Source organism: Chrysochloris asiatica, unplaced genomic scaffold (assembly GCF_000296735.1).
Source record: "Chrysochloris asiatica unplaced genomic scaffold, ChrAsi1.0 scaffold00067, whole genome shotgun sequence".
NCBI lineage: Eukaryota > Metazoa > Chordata > Mammalia > Afrosoricida > Chrysochloridae > Chrysochloris > Chrysochloris asiatica.
This window is the reverse complement of record NW_006408585.1, coordinates 9,639,579-9,659,491: the sequence shown is the minus strand read 5'-3', so window position 1 is coordinate 9,659,491 and position 19,913 is coordinate 9,639,579. Positions and strand designations below refer to the sequence as shown.

At 36.8% G+C, this 19,913-nt stretch overlaps 1 protein-coding gene across 3 annotated transcripts in view; it reads left to right on the top strand.

Annotated features, from left to right (window-relative positions):
- Positions 1 to 19,913, top strand: part of KIAA0586 (KIAA0586 ortholog) — a 140,974-nt gene that overhangs the window by 30,643 nt on the left and 90,418 nt on the right. For 2 of the 3 annotated variants that reach the window (XM_006864600.1, XM_006864601.1), the window contains 9 exons: positions 2,997 to 3,105; positions 3,832 to 4,052; positions 4,557 to 4,629; positions 6,317 to 6,544; positions 7,471 to 7,645; positions 8,772 to 8,969; positions 13,690 to 13,877; positions 16,848 to 16,958; positions 19,718 to 19,798. In XM_006864600.1, coding sequence (XP_006864662.1) covers positions 2,997 to 3,105; positions 3,832 to 4,052; positions 4,557 to 4,629; positions 6,317 to 6,544; positions 7,471 to 7,645; positions 8,772 to 8,969; positions 13,690 to 13,877; positions 16,848 to 16,958; positions 19,718 to 19,798 — 1,384 coding nt within the window. The remainder of the gene's footprint in view (positions 1 to 2,996; positions 3,106 to 3,831; positions 4,053 to 4,556; positions 4,630 to 6,316; positions 6,545 to 7,470; positions 7,646 to 8,771; positions 8,970 to 13,689; positions 13,878 to 16,847; positions 16,959 to 19,717; positions 19,799 to 19,913) is intronic. The other variant, XM_006864599.1, reaches the window with a different exon arrangement.

Below are 19,913 nucleotides of genomic sequence, written 5' to 3'. Positions count from 1 at the left end.
GCCCTCTCTTCTTATCAGCTGGACACTTCACTCTCCACTCTAGTCCTCTGTGGCTATGTCACTGACTCTGGGTCTGTCTTAGACTTTTGACAGTTTGACACTGATGTATCTAAGTGTGGATCTTTTTATTTTATCCTATTTAGAGTTTGTTGCCCTTCTTGGATGAGATTAGTTCTTATTTAGATGGTTTCTGGTCATTTCTTTAAATATTCTCTCTTCTTCATGAATGATGCTATGTGTTGGTATTTTTGATGGTGCCCACAGATCTCTGAGGCTCTGTTAATTTTCCTTCATTCTCTTTTTTTCTGTTCCTTAGACCAGATCATCTCATTTAATCTGTCTTTTAAGTTTGCTGATTCTTATGCATTTCTGCTAAGATAGCTCTCAAGTCCCTTTAATGAATTTTGCATTTCAGCTATGTTTTTAAACTCCAGAATTTCTACTTGGTTCTTTTTATTTAATTTTAAAATGATTTCTACTTCTTCATTGATATTCTCTATTTGGTGAATTTTTTTCCCTATATTTTCCTTTAATATTTTGGACATGGTTTTCTTTATATAAATGAATTAGTCTGTTTAGTAAGTCCGTCCAGTGTTTGGATTGAAATTCTTCAAGGACGACAGTTTCTATTGACTCTGCTTTTGCTGTTTATTAACCATACATACTCTCCTGTTTCTTACTGTGTCTCGTAAATTTTTGTTGAAAATGGAACACTTAACCTAATATAGTGTGCCAACATTGGAATTCAAATCCCTTTTCTACCAGTTTTTGTTGTTTTTTGTTTTAACTTGCCCCAAGTTGTTTGTTTAATGACTTTCCTGGGCTCATTCTGTAAAATTTATATTCATTGTTGTATGTAGCCACTGAAGTCAGCTAATGATTGAAAAGAGATTTTCTTAACCTTGAACTAATAAATAAGTCTTTGCCAAAAGCATCTGTATGTATATGTGTTAGGACATGCTTTGAGTGTTCTGGCAGTTTATAAGTGTGCCACCCCATACCAGCCCCCCCTCCCCAATGTATTTTGTTGTTGTTAAGTGCCACAGACTCGTAACAATCCTGTATAGGGTTTCTGAAGAGTGGCTGGTGAATTTGAACCGACAACCTTGCGGTTCAAACCAACTGTATAGTCCAATGCATTATCCCAAAGTGCCACACTAGGACTCCCTACTTATGTTGTTGTTGTTAAGTGCTGTTCAGTTGGTTCTGACCCATAGCAACCCTGTATGTGGTTTCCGAGGAGCAGCTGGTGAGCTTTCACTGCGGACCTTGCAGTTCAAACTGAACCAACAGAGCCTCAAATCTGTCAGGTGTTAGAGATTAGAGTCTTCTCAGTTCTTTCCTTAGCATTCATACACCCTGGTACAAAACCTTCTAGATCCCAAAGAATATATTGGAGCTTTACAAAGCACCCTCTGGACACCTTATTTGAAAGACTTTACAAATCATTAAGCAGACTTCTTAATTAACATCAATTGTTATTGTCACCTCAGGCAATATTAAACTGAGATCATAAACATTTGTTACTCGTAGTTTTCACCAAATTCCCTGGGGATATTGCTTCTCACTGAGTTAGTTCTGACTCAGGTCAAATAAAGATAAACCCTGTGAGTGGAGTTTTTGGAGTTGCACTCCACCTGTACTGAGCTCTTTAGCGACTGTGAGGCTGTTGATTTTCAGGGAGTTCTGGTGTGGTACTGTGTGATAAAGGTCAGTGGTTCAAACTCACCAGGCGCTCCTTGGAAACCCTATGTAGGGTTACTATGAGTCAGAAGCGGCTTGACAGTACCTAACAGCAGTAGCAACAGCGCCTAGGAAGGTTGGATGGGAGTAGCACAAGTTAAAAATGCCAGAAAGCTTGTTTTTGCCAAGACTCAGCTTTATTATTTTTTTTAATGTAAATGCAGCTTAGAGTGTTGTGAGCCTTTATTTAATTCCTAGTGTTCTGAAAAAGTTGATTTTAATAATTTTTGACAAATTTTTATCGATTTTCAGAGATTCTTATTCCACCATTATAGAAGTATTCTTTTTAAATTTATTTAAATGTTAATTACCATGGTCACAATCCCTCCATGCAACATCAACCAACCAAAGGGTATACCCTGCAAACCTGCCCCCCAGTTGTCAGCACACAGTCCCTCTCCCTCTCTGTGTCTAAATACCCAGCCGCTCCATCTTTCCACGTCATCATCTCTGCTTCCATCTCTGGCGTCACTTCTTCTCTGGGTAGGGTCTCGCTCTCCGCTCTTCTCCCTTTATGGTCCCAGGGACCTCCGCTCCTAGACTGAAAAGTTAATCACTCCCCTCCTTGCTACAAAACGTCTACCTTTACATTTACAACCCTCACAATCAGTCCTGATAACAATTATTCACTATTGTATCACAAAAGACCTATCTGTGTTTCCTTTCACCAGTCCTGCCTAGACATATTGGACACAACTAAGTGGATATTCTACCTTCCTCCAGGCCCTCTGGATCTAGGTTCCCTCTTGAAAGCTTGTAAGCCAGTCACTTCTTGCCTTTGTAGCCCCCCCACTTTGGGTAGTCAATGTCCAAGTTGCTCATCCCTGTCTACTCTGTGTATTAAGGGGGTGGGAATGGTCCTTGCTGTAAAGATTTGTTCCCTCTTTGGAGCTACTGTATCCATAGGTGTAGGTCAAGTTCATCAGATTGTATCAGTTTACTCTGTTTTTCTTCTTCTTTCTTCTTCTAGTTATAGAAATATTCTTGACTGTAAGCTTTTTAAAACAGTCTTTTTCTGCCCTTTTCCTACTACGCCTAAACCTGTCTGGTAATTTTGTCTCGAGATTTTTTGTTTTTCATATGTTTGATCACATAAATTATTAATTGCATTGTACAATTTTGATACAATTTAATAATGTATAATTGAGAATGTGTCAGATATTTATATAATCATGTTTATTGAATTTATGAAACTTGGGAAACTCTTTTCTTTTTGATTTTTTTTATAGCATTGGCACTGTGCCTTCTCAAATGTTCCCTTCCTATGAAGAGCTAGGAACAACTAAAGTGACTGTGCAGAAACCTGGTGATGATTTTCATGATGTTGACCAAAAGAAGAATGTAACAAATGGCATGCCTCTGGTAAAGTGGGGACAGAATGCTAACAGTGATGATACAGATCAGATTAGGAAGGAATAAAAAAGTTAAGAAAACAGACATTAGGGGTAAAGATGAAGGACAAAGCACTGAAAAAAACATGTCAGCCATGTCTGAGTAGTCCCTTGACAAAGCTTTTCAGAAGCCAGGGTGACTACCTCTAGCTTTGTATCTTCCTTTGTAGAGGAAGGAAGGAGAAAGTGGGCGGTGAATGGCCCTTGTTCAGACCCCGTCCACAATGTCTGCCATACCTACCAACAGCCACTTTGTGTCTATCTTGCTTTACCTTTGGTCATCAGATGTAACCCTTAATGGTCATTGGACTGCCTAATACTACTGGGATTTTTCAGCCCTATTCATTTAGCGGAGTTCTGGGGTGTTGCTGTAGGATAAGCACTGGACTGCTAACCTCAAGGTCAGTGATTCAAACCTACCAGCCACTCCTCAGAAACCCTTTACAGAGTTGCTTTGTGTTGAACTGACTCCATAGCATTTACCAACAGCAACACTTAATTTAGCACTCAATTTGGTATTTTTGAATGGAAAGAAGTATTAATTGCCAGTATTCTTTTATGATTCTTCAATTTGACAAATCTAGGTGTTAAGATTTATTGGTGTATAGTATTTGACCCCAACAATAGTAATAGCTCTTGTTTGGATTATAACAGTCAAGATGAGCTACATGATAACTTTTTTTTTTTTTTTTTTAAGCCTAAAGACTCTTTGATTATGACAAGACTTGCTGATCTTCCACAGAATTCACTTAAATTTCCAACAACTAAAGCAACAAGATCCATATTGAAAGATGCTGAGAGGATTTTGAGAGGAGTACAAAACAATAAAAAAGTGCTTGAAGAAAACCTGGAAGCTATTATTCGTGCAAAGGATGGAGCTGCCATGTACTCATTTATCAATGCTCTCTCTACGAACAGGTAACAGAGAATGTTGCCATCCCAAAGGGATTTTGTGAAGCTGACAGTTCTATGGGCTTTCTTAATTTTTTTCTTGAACACTTCATTTTGTTTAGTGTGTTTTAATGTTTAGGAAATGTTCTTTATTGCCTTTGAAGTATGAATTTGGACATATGACAAGAATTCTAAAAAGTTTGTGGAAAAATTCCATTATCTTTTATCTTTCCAGGAACTTTTTGAAGCTCTCTAATATACATGTATTACTGATGGAAAGTTTCCTTTTATTTTATTTTATTTTTTCTCTTTTTGATGTTTATTTTGTACAATCCACATGCATTTTTTAACATGTATCCTTCAGACATTTGGTGAAGAATAATAACATTGTTTTTGTTTTTTGTTTTAGATGAAGGATATTAGGTTACATGATGGATTCAAAACTAGATAAGAGTTAGATCTGATTAAGATCTTGTTCTCAGGACAGTAAGTGATAATTTAAGAAAATTGCTTTTTCATTTATTTTTGTAGAGAGATGTCAGAGAAGATTCGGATCAGAAAGACTGTAGATGAGTGGATTAAAACTATTTCTGCAGAAATTCAGGTATGTGTAGAAAAAAATGAGAATAAAGTGACAGAAGATAACATTGATTTCAATTTATAAATATCACATTATACTAAAAATATTCCTTGTGTGTAAGTTTACTTATAAATTCTAAATTTCATTCTTACACTTAGAATACTTTTATTTAACAAGTGCTGTATCTCAAATTATACGATGACTATCTGGCAAATAGATAGACGATAACTAAAATATGACTAATTGAGAGTAAATTTAGGAAAAGCATTTAGAAAGGAAGTATACTTGCAAAGTACATTTCAAGACTGATTTAAAACATTGACTTGCCTAAGTAAACACAATAAAGGTTTTTAAAGGGAAAATCCTCCACAAGATTCCTTAGGTTACTAAGTTTATAATTACTTCTAGTTGGAAAAATATCTTTCTCATGTGATTATTTTGTCTGCAGAGGTCATGCTGTATCTTCAAACATCAGCATCGGGAAGTGGGAGAGACCTATTCTTTTTAGTGGATCAGTAATTTAAGGGAGCTAAGGTTTTATATTGTAGAGGTTACAAATTGGGCTGCTAACCTCAGGGTCAGCAGTTCGAAACTACCAGCTGTTCTGTGGGAGAAAGATGAGGCTTTCTGCTCCCATAAAGGTTTACAGCCTCGGAAACCCTATGCAGGGTTGCTATGAGTCGGAACCGACTCCACGGCACATAACAACAACAACAACAAGGTTTTATCTATATGGGGAAACCTAAGGAAGTTCCATTATTATTGTTTATCTTGGAGTGCCCAGTGTTTTTTTCCTGACAATGAAATGTGGCTTATATCCTTACTCACATGGTAGCAAGATAAAAGGGTCAGTTTTGTTTCCACAGCAGTAAACACTGAAATGTATTTTGGAATGTAGTCTAATATAGATGTTAATAATTCATATTAGCTACTGTATGATATAACAGGAAAAAGTCAGGATGCTTTGTGTCTAGTTCTGACTTTATGTTGTTGTTGTTGTTAAGTGCCGTCGAGTTGATTCCGACCCATAGCGACTCTGTATAGGGTTTCCAAGGAGCAGCTAGTGAACTTGATTCACCGACCTTGCAGTTCAAAACAACTATGCTGTCTGACCCATTAGACCACAGTGCTAATATATGTTAGTCTATTACTGTGAATAATCCCATGCAGAATTCATTTATTGAAACTTTTTAATAATTTTAGTTTATAAGTTTTTTGCAGGCTTTTTGGGAATACAGTCTTTTGAATTAAATTTTTGAACTGTTGATACACTTGTTTGATCAAAGCATCAAAAAGTATAAAAACGTTTCTAATGAATAGTTGCTGTCCCACTCCTGTATCTCATCCACTACTTCCCATCCCCCTGGTCCATAAAATACCAATCTTCCCAGTTTTTTTCTTATCCTTTCATAGAATTTTAATTCAAATGCAAGCCAGTATGCTTTATTGGAACTCCCAGTGTGGTGCTGTAGGATCAGCACTGGGCAGTGAACTAAACGGTTGGCAGTTCAAACCTACTAGCCGCTCCTCGTAAACTCTATACAGGGATGTGCTGTGAGTCTCGACTGACTCGACGGCACTTAACAACGTTGTTTTACTTATAAACTTTATAAACAACTTTAATTTTATAGCTAAATTCAAATTTTTTTATACAAAAGCATTGCCTACTTGGATACAAATCAAAAGTAATTTTGATTTTGATTATGTTAAGGATGAGCTGGCAAGAAAAGATTATGAACAAAAGAGATTTGACCCGAAGAATCAAAGGACCAAGAAACTACAAAATATGAGTAAAGACATTAAAACCAACATGCAAGACAAAACTATGAATAATTCCATAATTCCAGGAAAACATTGCCAAAAACAAATAGAGGAGTATTTAAAAAATCCATCTATAAGGAACATGCCTGTTTCAAGTTTACAGAAAGAGAGAAAAGAAGTAAGATTCTAATTTGGTTTTATAACATGGATTCTATCTTATAATTGATCATTTCCATTTTGATATACATGATCAAGTGAAAATTACAGTGTTTTTAAAATGTGGATTATACACATCTAAATGCTCTTTGAAGTATTGATATTTAGGGTTATGAATCTCTGTAATGTGGAAAACATTGCACAAAAAGTGTATATCGTTCCTTCCTTCTGAGATCATAAAGCTGAGAATCAATAGATTTTAGTTGTAGGAGGTGTACCTAGAAAGCATCTTGTCCAAAAATGAAATTATCTAGTTATTAGTACTCAAAATGGTTGTTCATCTTTTTTTCTGTGTGTATCTATGTGTATGTATAGTTATTTTTTAGTTCAACAAATATGTTTTGTGCCCAGAGGTATAAAACACAGTACTGAATGCTATGGAGGGAATTTTTTAGCTGCTTTAACTAAGTTGTACATTTCTTAATGCCAAACATGGATTTTTAGGAAATTAGTGAAGCATTAAATTTAATGCCTAGCACTCAGTAAGTACTATTGTCTTTTTCTATATTCCTGATTCCATCTCTTGTCATCTAATGCCTCAGGAATTTATTTAAAGACTTGATTTATTGTTATTTATTGTACCTGAATGTTTTAAGTATGTAAGACGTCTTTAAACACTACATTTGATACTGAAAATAGACTTAGTAGTGTTAAGAATCTTAATGTTTCGTAGATGAATGACTTTTATATTTAATATTCATGCTTTTGAAACACCTTTGAAAACTATATACAGAATTTAATGAGCTCTTAAAAACAGAGGATGTTTCTCACCTGGGCATTCTAAATTCAGTACTTAAACTAGAAAAAGGAGGCATTAGGAAATTGAGGCAAATGCATATTAGGTAAGTGTTTTCTTGGTGAGTTGAATAACTTTGATTGTATGCATAGGGATTTCTGAAAGCAACCACAGGGAAACAAGACGAGAATCATATGCTACAAATTTACGGAAAACCAGTTTACCAGGGCCATCGCAGCACTCTTAAAAAAGGACCATATCTCAGATTTAACTCTCCTTCTCCTAAATCCAAATCACAGAGACCAAAATTAATAGAACGAGTTAAAGGTAAGGAACCTCATTTTTAAAAAACTAGGTTCAATACATAGAGTTTCACTTTTCTTTCTTTTTATTTATAAATACAACTCAAATTATATAATGCTTGTTGTTGGTGTTGTTATATGCCATGGAGTCGGTTCCAACTCATAGCGACCCTGTAGCGACCTTGTACAGGGTTTCCGAGGCTGTAAATCTTTACGGGAGCAAAAAGCCTCATCTTTGTCCCACGAAGCGGCTGGTAGATTCAAACTACTGACCTTTTGTTAGCAGCTCAGCTCGTAATCCCCTATGCTACCAGAGATCCTGGCAGTTGCTTTAGTCCCTCTTATTCCTGAAACTAAGAGACTGTTGTTGTTGTTTACTGCCATGTAGTTGGTTCTGACTCATAGCGACCCTGTATAGGGTTTCCAAGGAGTGTTTAGTAGCTTTGAACCGCTTACCTTGTGGTTAAAACCAACCTTGCATTCAAGTGCTGATCCTACAGCCCCACACCAGGAGTCCAAGAAACCATATATGGATGCCAAGTTATCCAGAAATCCTACTTTCGTAATCATGTATTTGGGGATTTGAAAGAAAGCCTTTGCAAAAAATAACTTGAGGTGTTAAAATACATTCAAATACCCCCAAAAAAACCCCAACAGCTCTTTAATAATGGAACTAAGTGAGAGCCTGTGGTTACGTACTTATCTCAGGGCTTGGTACCTGGTATATCTCCTACTTGACGTACTCTTTCCCTAGACATTTGCCTGGCCTAAGCACTTGGTTCATTTGGATCTCTGCTCTTAGGTGTTAGCTCCTTAAAGAGGTCTAGGCTTGATCATCCTATCCAAAGAATTATCTCTGGTCCCTTTGAATTCCTTTGTTTTGCCTTATGACTTTTCATAGCACTTTTCATTATCTGATGTGTGATTGTTTTTCTTACTAGACTATAAACTTCATAAGGATGGTTGGTCTATTCCCTGTGCCTCGTGATAGTAATACTTTGCAAATATTAACCACTGATCAAATACATTTAAAATAAACAGTCAATAAACAATATTAATGTAAAAAAATTTGTTTGTAAAGAAAGAGTCGCTACATTTCTAGATGGTTAGATAATACGATTTTCAATTTTTGCCATTGATAATTATTATAGGCACTAAAGTAAAGTCAATAAGAACACAAACTGATGTTTATGCAACAAAACCTATGAAGATGGATTCTAAGACACAGCATTCTCTTACTACACTACCTCATGTTGGTCAGCAACAGTATTTGTTTAGCCCAAGCAGAGAAATGCCCACTCATTCAGGTACCCTAGAAGGTCATCTAATTCCTATGGCAATTCTTTTAGGTAAGTACAAATAAAATATATTGGGGTAAAATTTAAATTAAAATATATAAATGTATAAATGTTTTATCCTTAGTCGCAGAACTTACAAAATGGTATTGACATGACAGCCACTACCTTTCCCTGCAGGTGTTGTTTCTGTGGAACAGCAATTTCTGAAACAATGTGTTTTTGCTATAGTTTCACGGGAGAGCTTTTTTTAGTTTGGTATTTTGCTGTAGGAGAAGTGAAATCAAAATAGAATTGACATAACCATTCATAATCAACAGTTTTGATTGACTTGTTAATATCATTATGTATTAAGGAAAGTACTTTTAAAGCACATTTATATACTCTTGAATTATGTTGCAATAGCCCAGATTTATGTGGTTGTACAGTCTATTATTTGAGATTTCTCATTTTAAAAATTCAGCAAATCATTTTCGCCCTCATACTCACTCTTGAAAATCCAGTTAGCTATATTTTTCTTTTAGTATCATTGTCTTTCTTCCTTAATTTTGATGGATAGTTTAAATCTGAGATTAAAAAATTTGTTTTTGGTATTATGTAGTAATGGGCGTCCTGTTGTGGTGCTGTGGGCTAATGCGTCAGACTGCAAAGTTGTTTGAACTGCAAGTTCAGTGGTTCAAGTTCACAGCTGCTCCTTGGAAACCCTATACAGGGTCGCTATGGGTTGGAATCGACTCGGCGGCACTTAACAACAGCATGTAGTAATGACATGTCATCTTGCTAGTTAATGTCTGTTCAAAAGTACCTTCTCGTCTCGTAATATAATGGCTAACACTTATAAAGTTCTTGCTGGAAGCCAGGTACAGTTTTAAGTACTTACATAGCTTAGTTCATTTAATTCACCTTTTAAAGTTGGTAATATTGTACTAATTTTGTAGATGTAGAAACTGAGGCAGAAAGGGGTCAAGTGTCAAAGGCTAGCATTGAGCAGGATTCAAATCTAGGCAGTCTACCTTTAGATTCTGTGCTTTTAACAATACAGTGTACTATCCCTGTTTACTTGGAAAGGTCAGAAGCGGTGAAACTTTGGAAGTAAAAATTCACAAGTTTTTGACAGCTGTGATAGTGTGGTACTGTAGTATCAGCACTGGACTGTGAACCATAAGCTCAGCTGTTCAAAGCCACCAGCTGCTCCTCAGAAACCCTATACAGGGTCGCTGTGAGTTTGAAACTAACCTGATGGCACTCAACAACAATAACAACAACAACATGATAGTTGCCAAGTAGATGGCCTTCATGCTATTGGTAGTCAAGCACTTCAAGCTATTAGTAGTAGTATGTTATTGCTCTAATTATTTCTGTATAGAAACTTATTTCAAGCTTTCTCTTATAATTTGAGAATAAAAAGAGTACAAAATAGCATAATATATTTTATCCCTGGGTCTGCATTTGGGAAAATTGCATTCCATCTCTAAACCTATTCTCATTAAGTACCGTATAGGCTTATTTCGAGGATTATTGTCTCACCCTTTTTAGTGTGAATTTACAGAGCAGATCATCGGTTTTACATTCAACAACTCATATACTTTGCTCAATTACATGGTTGCAATCCCCTCCATGTACCAACAGTTAACAGCATTTACCTCTATTCACTTTAACTATTGCATTTCTCCCTGTGCCTTCTGCTACCTTCATCTTTCCTCTGCTAACCTCCCTTTGGTTGTATATTGCTTGTCCTATCACCCATGTTAACATGTGTCTGTCCTCTAGCCCATGAATAATTTTCCCTTCCTGTGTTCCACCCCTATGCCCCTGTAACCACCATAGATTGTTGCTTGTAGTAGGAAAATCTTTTCTTAACTTTTTATAACATTGGTTTTATTTGCCCTTTTGTGATTGACTAATTTCACTCCGCATAATGTCCTTCACAGTGTAATGAAACTCCCTCTTAAAAACTTGTAAGCCAGTTGCTTTGTGCTTTTATAGCCCCCATCTTATTTTTAGTCATGTAGGTTTGTTTTACTTTGGTGGTGGTGGTGTGCTGTGGAGTCAGTTCTGACTCATAGTCACCCTGTACAGGGTTTCCGAGGCTGTAAATCTTTACGGGAGCAGAAAGCCTCAGCTTTCTTCTGTGGAACCATAGGTAGTTTTGAACTGCTGACCTTGAGGTTAGCATCCCAACTTGTAACCATTACGCTACCAGAGCTCCTTAAATACTTCTGTATCTAGATTGATTTCTGGTGGTTTTGTTGTTTATGGTAGTCTCAGGTTGTTGTCTGCTAATGTTGGTTCTCAGTCCAGAGAACACTATTTAACATTTTTTGTAAAGTTGGTCTGGGTCATTACAAACTTATAATTTTTGTTTATCAGAAAATGTCCTAATTTCATTGTTGTAGATGATTGACAGCTCTGCTGGGTATATAATTCTTGGTTGACAGTTTTTTTCTTTCAGAGTTTTGCCCTCTTGCTTGCATGGTTTGTGCTGAGAAATCAGAGCTTATTCTTATTGGTTCTCCTGTTTAGGTAGCTTTTTGTTTTTGCTGAGCTGCTTTCATGATTCTTTCCTCGTCTTTGATTTTGGAAAGTTTGATTATGATATGTCTTAGTGATTATTTGGGGTGATCTATCCTGTTTGAGGTTCATTCAACTTGTATGTTTATCTTATTGTCTTTCATGATCTTAGGGAAGTTTTCCTCCAACAACTCTTCAACAGTTTTTTCTATGCTTGTTTCTTCCTGTTCTGGAATTCCAATTACCCATAGGGTGTTCCTCTTCATGGTGTCCTCTTAGGCTCTCTTTGGATTCTTTAATTCTTTGTTGTGATTGTTCTTCTAGTGTACTAGTATTAAGAGATTTTAGCTTCAAGCTCACTCATTTGGGTTTCAATTGCTTTGCTCTACTCCTTTGCCTTTTCAATGTATTGTCCATTTCTGAGATCTGAGTATTAATCTCCTGGATTTCTAATTGCATTTAAAAAATTAGTTTTCAAAATTTGTATTGTTTGAAAATTTGCATTTATCTTGTCTGTTATTGTAGTGTTTTCCTGAATTTTCTAAAGTTTTTGTTGTGTTCTCCTTGCTTTCTTTGATCTTTCTGTTGATCCTTTGACGATATCTAATTATTGTTCATTCTTTTAAATTCTTTTTTGGTTAGTTCCATTACCTTTTCTTCCTTAGAATCATTTTCTGGCTTTGCATCGTGATCATTTGTTTGAGCTATTCTCTCTTTTTATTTATTTTTAAAATTTTTTTTTGTGAATTATGTGATATTTTACATGGGAGAACATTAGCTTTACATTCATCCTATCGTATATTGTTTCATTGCCATGGTTACAATCCCTCCCTGCATCATCGAGCTATTTTCTCTTCTTTCTTCTTGTGAATTAAAATTGTCTCTTGTCTCCAGGCCATTGTGGATTTGTCATACTTGTAGAAACCAAATTGTAGTTGTTGGACCAGGAGGGGAGAAATCTCTGGGAGGTGCCTATGATTCAACGAACTCACGGCTGACTGTGGAAGTGATGTGTGTGACAGCAGAGTTTCTGGACCTAAATGGAGTGCTTATTGGCCTCAGTGTTATCTGTGTCCAGGGCACTCAATTCAGATGTAGTTCGTGGAGGCCCTTGATATGCTGGTTTCAGTGTCTGTTAGGACCATAGGGAATGGGGGTGGTGAGAGGGTGGGGGGGGGAGAGTGCATAATCACTAGTTAAATGTTGGTCTGGTGGGTCTGTAAATTTTATGGGTCTGGAGCCAAGCCCACCTGAATCCAGACACCAAAGTGGCACACCAGAGCAGTGCAGCTGGCCTCCAACTCACACTAGCATGGTTCTGAACTCCTGGGGAGCATAGTTTGTGTTGGGGTGGATGAGAGTGGAATTTGGCCACACTTTTGTTCACAGAGGAGCATGGGGAAAAAGAAGAAATCAAAACTTTTCCATTGTCCATGCAAATCTGCTCTGCCTGTTCTCTGCTGCTAAAACTGCTCACAGGGTATCCAAGTCACATCTGATGGGCCGTTCCCCAATCTCCCTCTCTCGCTGTCCCTGCTCAGCCTATCCTCCTAGCAAGTACTCCGTCTGCCTCTCTAACATTTCTTCTGAAGTTCATGGTGCCAGAATTTTCGTTTATGCTTATTTTGTCTTTTGTATCTTTGTGGTAGTGTGTCTATCTAGTCTGCCATCTTTTGGGGAGTCATCTTGAGGATTAAATTTGCTAGTGTGTGTGATGTGTTTGTATATATAAGTGCCTAATGAATGTTGTTATGTTGTTTCTAAGTGCTATTGAATTGGTTCCTGATTCATAGCGACCCTCAATAGAGTTTCCGAGGAGGTGGGTTTGAACTGCTATTCTTGAGGTTAGCAGTTCAGTTCTTATTCTGTAGCACCACAACAGGACTCTAATAAATGTTGTTATTGTTGTTAAGTGCCATTGAGTCAATTCTGACCCGTAGTGACCCTGTCCTGTATAGGGTTTCCAAGGAGCTTGAATCACTGACCTTGCAGTTCAAACGACTTTGCAGTCTGACACATTAGCCCACAGCACCACACCAGGACTCCTTAATAAATGTTGTTGTTAAGTGCCATGAAGCCAGAGTAAATGCTAGTCACTGTTAAAAGGTTGACATAGTGAATATGGTGATGATGGTGATGATGGAGGGGAAGGTGATTGTCAGACAATCATATGAGAATTTAACTACAAAGATCTCGGTAGTTTATCAAAATTTCCCATTTATATTTTAAATAATTTGCTCATTTTCTTCCCCCAAATTCGTAGGACAGACCCAGAGTAATAGTGATTCAGTGCCACCTGCTGGACTCATAATAAGTAAGCCCCACCCTGTAACGGTGAATACTTCTATTCCTCCATCATCTCGAAAACCAGAAGCTGGCATAAAGAGACCTAATATAGCGGTTGTAGAGATGAAGTCTGAAAAGAAGGATCCTCCTCAGCTTTCTGTACAGGTATGCTAGGGTGCATGAGCAGAACATTGTAAGGAAGTCTTTGATTTAATATTAGTACTTAATATCCATTACATTGCTTCTTGAAAATTTCCCTTTCTGTTCCTTCATTCTTTAAAGCTGTGATCTTAATGTGATAAGTCTATCTTTGTTCTGCATGATTTGAGCGCCCTGTTTTAGCTAGTGATCCGTTGCCAGGTGACTGGGTGATATTCTAAAGGTATATTACAGCAATATATTATCATTAATTTTAAAAAGAGTTAATGTATATGATATATAATTAATGCTTGAAACTTTACTCAAATATATTGAATGACTAGAAAGGGCAAACTCAATTCTGTTTGTGAAGGCTAAATATTTAAGTTGTCAATTTTTTCCAAGTTACTGTATAATTTTTATTGATTTCTAATGTGAAAAAGAATGGGCTCATTAATTATGTCCACTAATAGTATCAGGGAAGGGAGTCCTGGTGTGGTGTTCTAGAATAAGCATTAGATTGCAATTGATTGGAGCTACAAGGTGGAGGTTCACACCCAACAGTTGCTTCTCAGAAAACCAGTAAGGGGTGTGTGTGTGGGGGTTGGGTTGGTTTTCTAGGCATCGGAACTGCCTCAGTAGCACTTAGCAACAACAATACTATCAGTGGAATCCTGCCGTGGCACTCACTGTAGGATAAGCACTGAGTTACAAGGTCGGCATTTCAGACTCACCAGCCACGCCTCAGAAACTATATACAGGGTCCACTATGAGTCAGAACTGACTTGACAACACTTAACACCTCCACCAAAGTAGACATCATTATGCTCTGTAAGATAAACACAGGACCATCAACTATAAGGTCAGTGATTCAAGCCCACCAGCTGCTTCACAGGAGATCAATGAGACTTTGTGCTCTCTCAAAGACTTTTAAGCTTGGAAACCTTATACAGGGTCTCTATGAGTTGGAACCCACTCAACAGCACTTAATAACAACAGTATCCAATTTGTATATTTCATAAATTTTACTTAACTTATAAAAAGTTTTACTTTTAAAAAGTGAGGTTTTTTAAACTTTAAATTTAGAATAATTTTGGCATCTGAAAGAACAAAAGACTTAGAAAAGTTAAGGGTATTGTAACTTGTACAATATATCAGAATATTTTCCAAATTGCCTCTGTTACTTAAAAAGAATGCAATATGTGATGATGACCTCATGAATAGGTGAGAAATGGAAGGATAATTGTAAATAAAATTGTGTATGTAATAATTGGTTAGTGATGTGGACTCCTGGTGTGGTGCTGTAAGATAGGCACTGGACTGCTAACCTCAAGGTTGGCGTTAAACGCACCAACCTCTCCTCGGAAACCCCATGTTGGGTCTCTGTGAGTTAGAACCAACTCAACAGCACTTAGCAACAATGTAGAAAAAACACCTGGTTTTGATTCTAACCTTCTACCATACAGAAAGTTAGTTCCAGTCAGGCAATGGGTTAAAGTACATTTATTATTAAGTACCGTTGGGTCATATCAGATGTCCAAGGAGTGACTGGTGGGTTTGAACCACTAGCTTTGTGCTTAGCAGTCTATACAGTCCAGTGCCTACCAGGATGCAAAGAACAATTATAAAATATAAAAACACAGAAGAATTAGAAGACAATTGAATTTAATTTTTATAAAAGCTGAAACTAAGCTCAGATGTGAAGGAACTCTGTTATCATAGTGGTTACGAGTTGGGCTGCTAACCTTAAGGTCTGCAGTTCGAAACTACCAGCTGTTCCGTGGGAGAAAGATGAGGATTTCTGCTCCCATAAAGATTTACAGCCTCAGAAACTCTATGCAGGGTCCCTCTGAGAGGTTGGAACTGACTCTGTGGCACACCACCACCACTACCACCAGCAAGCCTGGATATGAGAGAACAAAGCTTAGGTAAGATAGAAAAAGGATTTTGAATCTAAAAAAATCTAAAATTTAAATATGTAAAAACTTCTAAAAGCAAAACAACATTCCAGGAAAACATATGAAAGGAATGCACTAGTAAAACATTAACTTTCAAATATTCAGATATAAAGATCCTCTTAAAAAAAAGAGAGAAAAACTATACAGATGCAAATTCAGAATTGCTCAAATGCATAGATAAGAATGTACTGAGGAGAAAAAAACAATTTATAAGCAAGTAAATTGAATAATTTAAATCTTGGTATTAGTCAAGGGTAATGCAAATTAAGATCACAATAATGCACCTCCATTTAAAAAGTATCCTTTTGTTGTTGTTGTTGTTAAGTGTCATTGAATTGTTGAGTTGATTCAGACACATAGTAACCCTGTATAGAATTTCCAAAGAGCACTTGGTGGGTTTGAACTTGTTAAGTCCAGGGCTTAATTCTATAGTGCCATACCAGGACTAATAACACTGAAAAAATTATACTATCTAATTTCATAAGCATTAGGTAATGTGTTTGCTGACGTTTATCAAGTGCATGAAAAGTTGCTTTTTGGTTGTAATTAACCAAGAATTATAAATATTCATGCCTTATTTAAGAAGTTATCTACTGTTTGGCTTTGAAGCATAATGAAATAACTCAAAACTTGGAAAAAGAAATATATATGTTTTAAGTAGTAATATTTATGATAATGGAAAAATTGGGAACACCCTAAATATATATCAATAAAAATGATTAAATAATTAAGGCATGTAAATTGACTGAAATATTATATAGCCATTAGAAATGTAACGATCAAGTCTATATGGCAGGATGATTATGTGCTTATGACCTAATACCAGTGAAGAGTCAAGAAAGAAACCGACTTTGGTTTTTTTGCTGTGTACCAAACTAAAGGATTTTATGTGTGTTTCTCCTTTATTTTTCAAATTTTATAAAATACATTTTTACAATTTAAAGTGTTGGTATTGACTTCCCAGTCAAGAATGGAAGGCATGTTTTGTTAATCAGAATATAGATGTATTTGCAACGACGTAATGTTACGTTCTGTTTAGGTATTGCCCAGTGTCGATATTGACAGCATTTCTTACGGTAGTGTTCATGTCAGTCCATCTCTTCCCAGTCCCAAAGAAGCATCTTCTCCTGTTCTGCACAGTTGGATGCAGGTAATTTTCAGGTGTTTTATTGTTTTGAGGAGTATCTGACTACCTATTTTAAATGTTATTCCATGTACACCTGAACATAAAGAAAAGGAAAGCCCTACCTGGTAAGCAACAAACACAATAGATGGTGAAGCAGTAGAAGTTGCCAAAGATCTCATTCTTCTTTGATCAACAATCAGTGCCCCTGAAAACAGCACACTAGGCATATCTGCTGCAAGAGACCCCTTTAAAGTGTTTAAAAGCAAAGATAGCACCTGATGACTAAGGTGTCACTGTGATGACGCAAGCCTTGGGATTTTCAGTCACCTTATATGCATGTGAAAGCTGGATGATGAAAATGCAAGTCTAAAGAAGAATTGATACATTCAAATTGTGGTATTGGTGAAGGATACTAAATAAACCACAGGCTTCCAGAAAAGTCTGTCTTGGAGAAAGTACAGCCAGAACTTTGTTTCACTTGACTTTGAACAATGTCATTAGTAGAGACCAGTCTTTGGAGAAATACATCATAATTGGTAAAGTAGGAAGTCAATGACAAAGAAGGAGACCCTCAATGAGACAGATTGATAGCAACAGTTGTGAGGAGGTGCAGGACAGGGGTAATGTTTCGTTCTGTTGCACGTTAGGTTGGTAGGAGTTGTACCGACTCAGTGTTGCATAAAAATATTTCCAGTAAATCCTTGCATCATAATCATAGTCTATTGATAATAATTTAGATTTAGAGGAAAAATTTTAAATGAATCTGGGAATGCTTTTTAGCTTGAAGAAGCAAGTTTATTTCAGATCATTACATTAACATTCAGGAAGTGATAATCCTCCTTAAGTGTAGCTTTTTGATAACTTGAGTTGTGAGACTCTCATGTGATAAGAATTTCTCTGTCTGAAGAATCTTGAGTCAAATGGGAATTAAGTGACAGTGTTTTGCTGAACATGTATTTTATACTGATTAAAGGAGCTCTGGCAGCGTAGCGGTTATGAATTGGGCTGCAAACGTCAAGGTCGGCAGTTCGAAGCTACCAGCTGTTCCATGGGAGAAAGATGAGGCTTTCTGCTCCCATAAAGATTTGCAGCCTCGGAAACCCTGCTGCACAGGGTCACTATGAGTCAGAATTGACTCCACGGCACATAACCACCAACCATTAGAGTTGATGTTTCGGGTATATTACTTTGTGATTATACTGTTGACACAATGCAAAAATCTCTTCTTGATACTTGATACAGAATGAATTTATGACTTTTCTGCATAGCAAAATAGCACTGCTACTTTTCCCATTTCATGTATTGTAAGCACATTTGGCCCCTGAAATACATACACAGTTTTAAGGAGAGGAAGAACACCAATAGTCTCTCACAACCAGATGTGAGGAAATAGGAGGAACTGACCCTATGTGGCGTTTGTGCCAAATTTAATTTTTTTTTAGTATTTTTGTTTTTCACCAGAAATTTATTTATATGAGTACAAATAATTATTTTGCTTGTCTTTGTGAGTTATTTGATTTTTGTGAGTTTATATATGTGGACATGTACGAGGTGGATTTAAAAAGTTTGTGGAAAAATTTCATTATCTTTTAATTCCATTTTTTCTGCAAACCTTTTGAAGCTCCCTCATATAAACACTTTTCTTTATCATAACTCTGTAAGCTAGAAGTTGTTTATATCAACCTTCTGATCAATTAACTTATATCGTATTGATAGAGTCTGCAAAAATACGGCACCATCCATAACCTCACACAACCCTCTGTCCTTCTCATTTGGGTGTGATATTTCTCATTGCAGTGGCCACAAAGAACTCAGATACCATACACACAGTGTTGAGGTTTGTTAAGGAAGTTAACGGGGTACAGTACTGGATCAGAAATGCTCAGGGCATACTTGTTCCACTCAGCTGCAGATAAAGGCTCTCTCGGGACACACCACCCCATGATAAGCTTTGGCCTGAAGGCACTTGCCTCTCTCTCCCTCACTTAAGTTCCTGGAGGCACCCCGCTCCACAAATCAGCTTCCTTCCCAAAGTTACTCAGATTTCTTGCTCCATGGGCTGGCAGCCCACTGCTCTGTCTCACCTTCTGATTCTTGGTTCTGCTGCTACTGCTCTTACAGTGTCACAGTTTTCTGCCCCTGGGTCGAGGAGGTTCATTGCTTAGGGAGCTCAGGGTCCAAAGGGTATACTTCACTCCTGGCTCTTTTTTCTTGATGGTAGTAAGATCTCCTGTCAGCTTCTGACATGGTTCATTTTATCCCCATGCTAGAGTTCCAAGTTTTTACAATTACAGTGAACTCTGTTAACATCCGTTGCTTGATTATGTCATTCTATCGGTATCTTCTCCCACCTTCTATCTGATCCAGCAGGGCAGAAATGTTTGGTGGGAGTTACACACTATGGCTAGAAGAGACATTAGGTAATTCTCTATAGATTCCTTATTAGAAAAACTGACATATAGTTACTGGAGTGGGGCTTGAGGATTAACTGAAGTTTCATTTACCAGTTAAATCAATTCAGAACCTGTTATTGTTATTATTGTTAAGTGCTGTCGAGTCAGCTCTGACTCATAGAGACCGTGTATAAAGAAGTTTGAACTGCCAACCTTGTGGTTAGTTCAGAGCACCACATCAGGACTCCTGGAACCTGATACTAAAATTAAAATATTGAGGTAAGACCATGTAATTACAAGTTTATATTATGGGTGAGAATATGAAATATTATGTATGCATTTTTAAAAAAAGATTAAACACAACAAAATCTTTCTGAAAATGCTTTTTAGACTGCAGAAATTATGAAGGCAGATGAAGAAGAGGTGAAGTTTCCAGGAACTAACTTTGATGAAGTAATTGATGTCATACAGGTAACAAAACTTAGAAACCATGAGAAATTATTTTCCTATGTAGTTGAACATCATTTGACTAATAGTGCTATGCTAAAGTGTTCCGACAGACTTTTTTTCCCTTTTGAGTGAACTG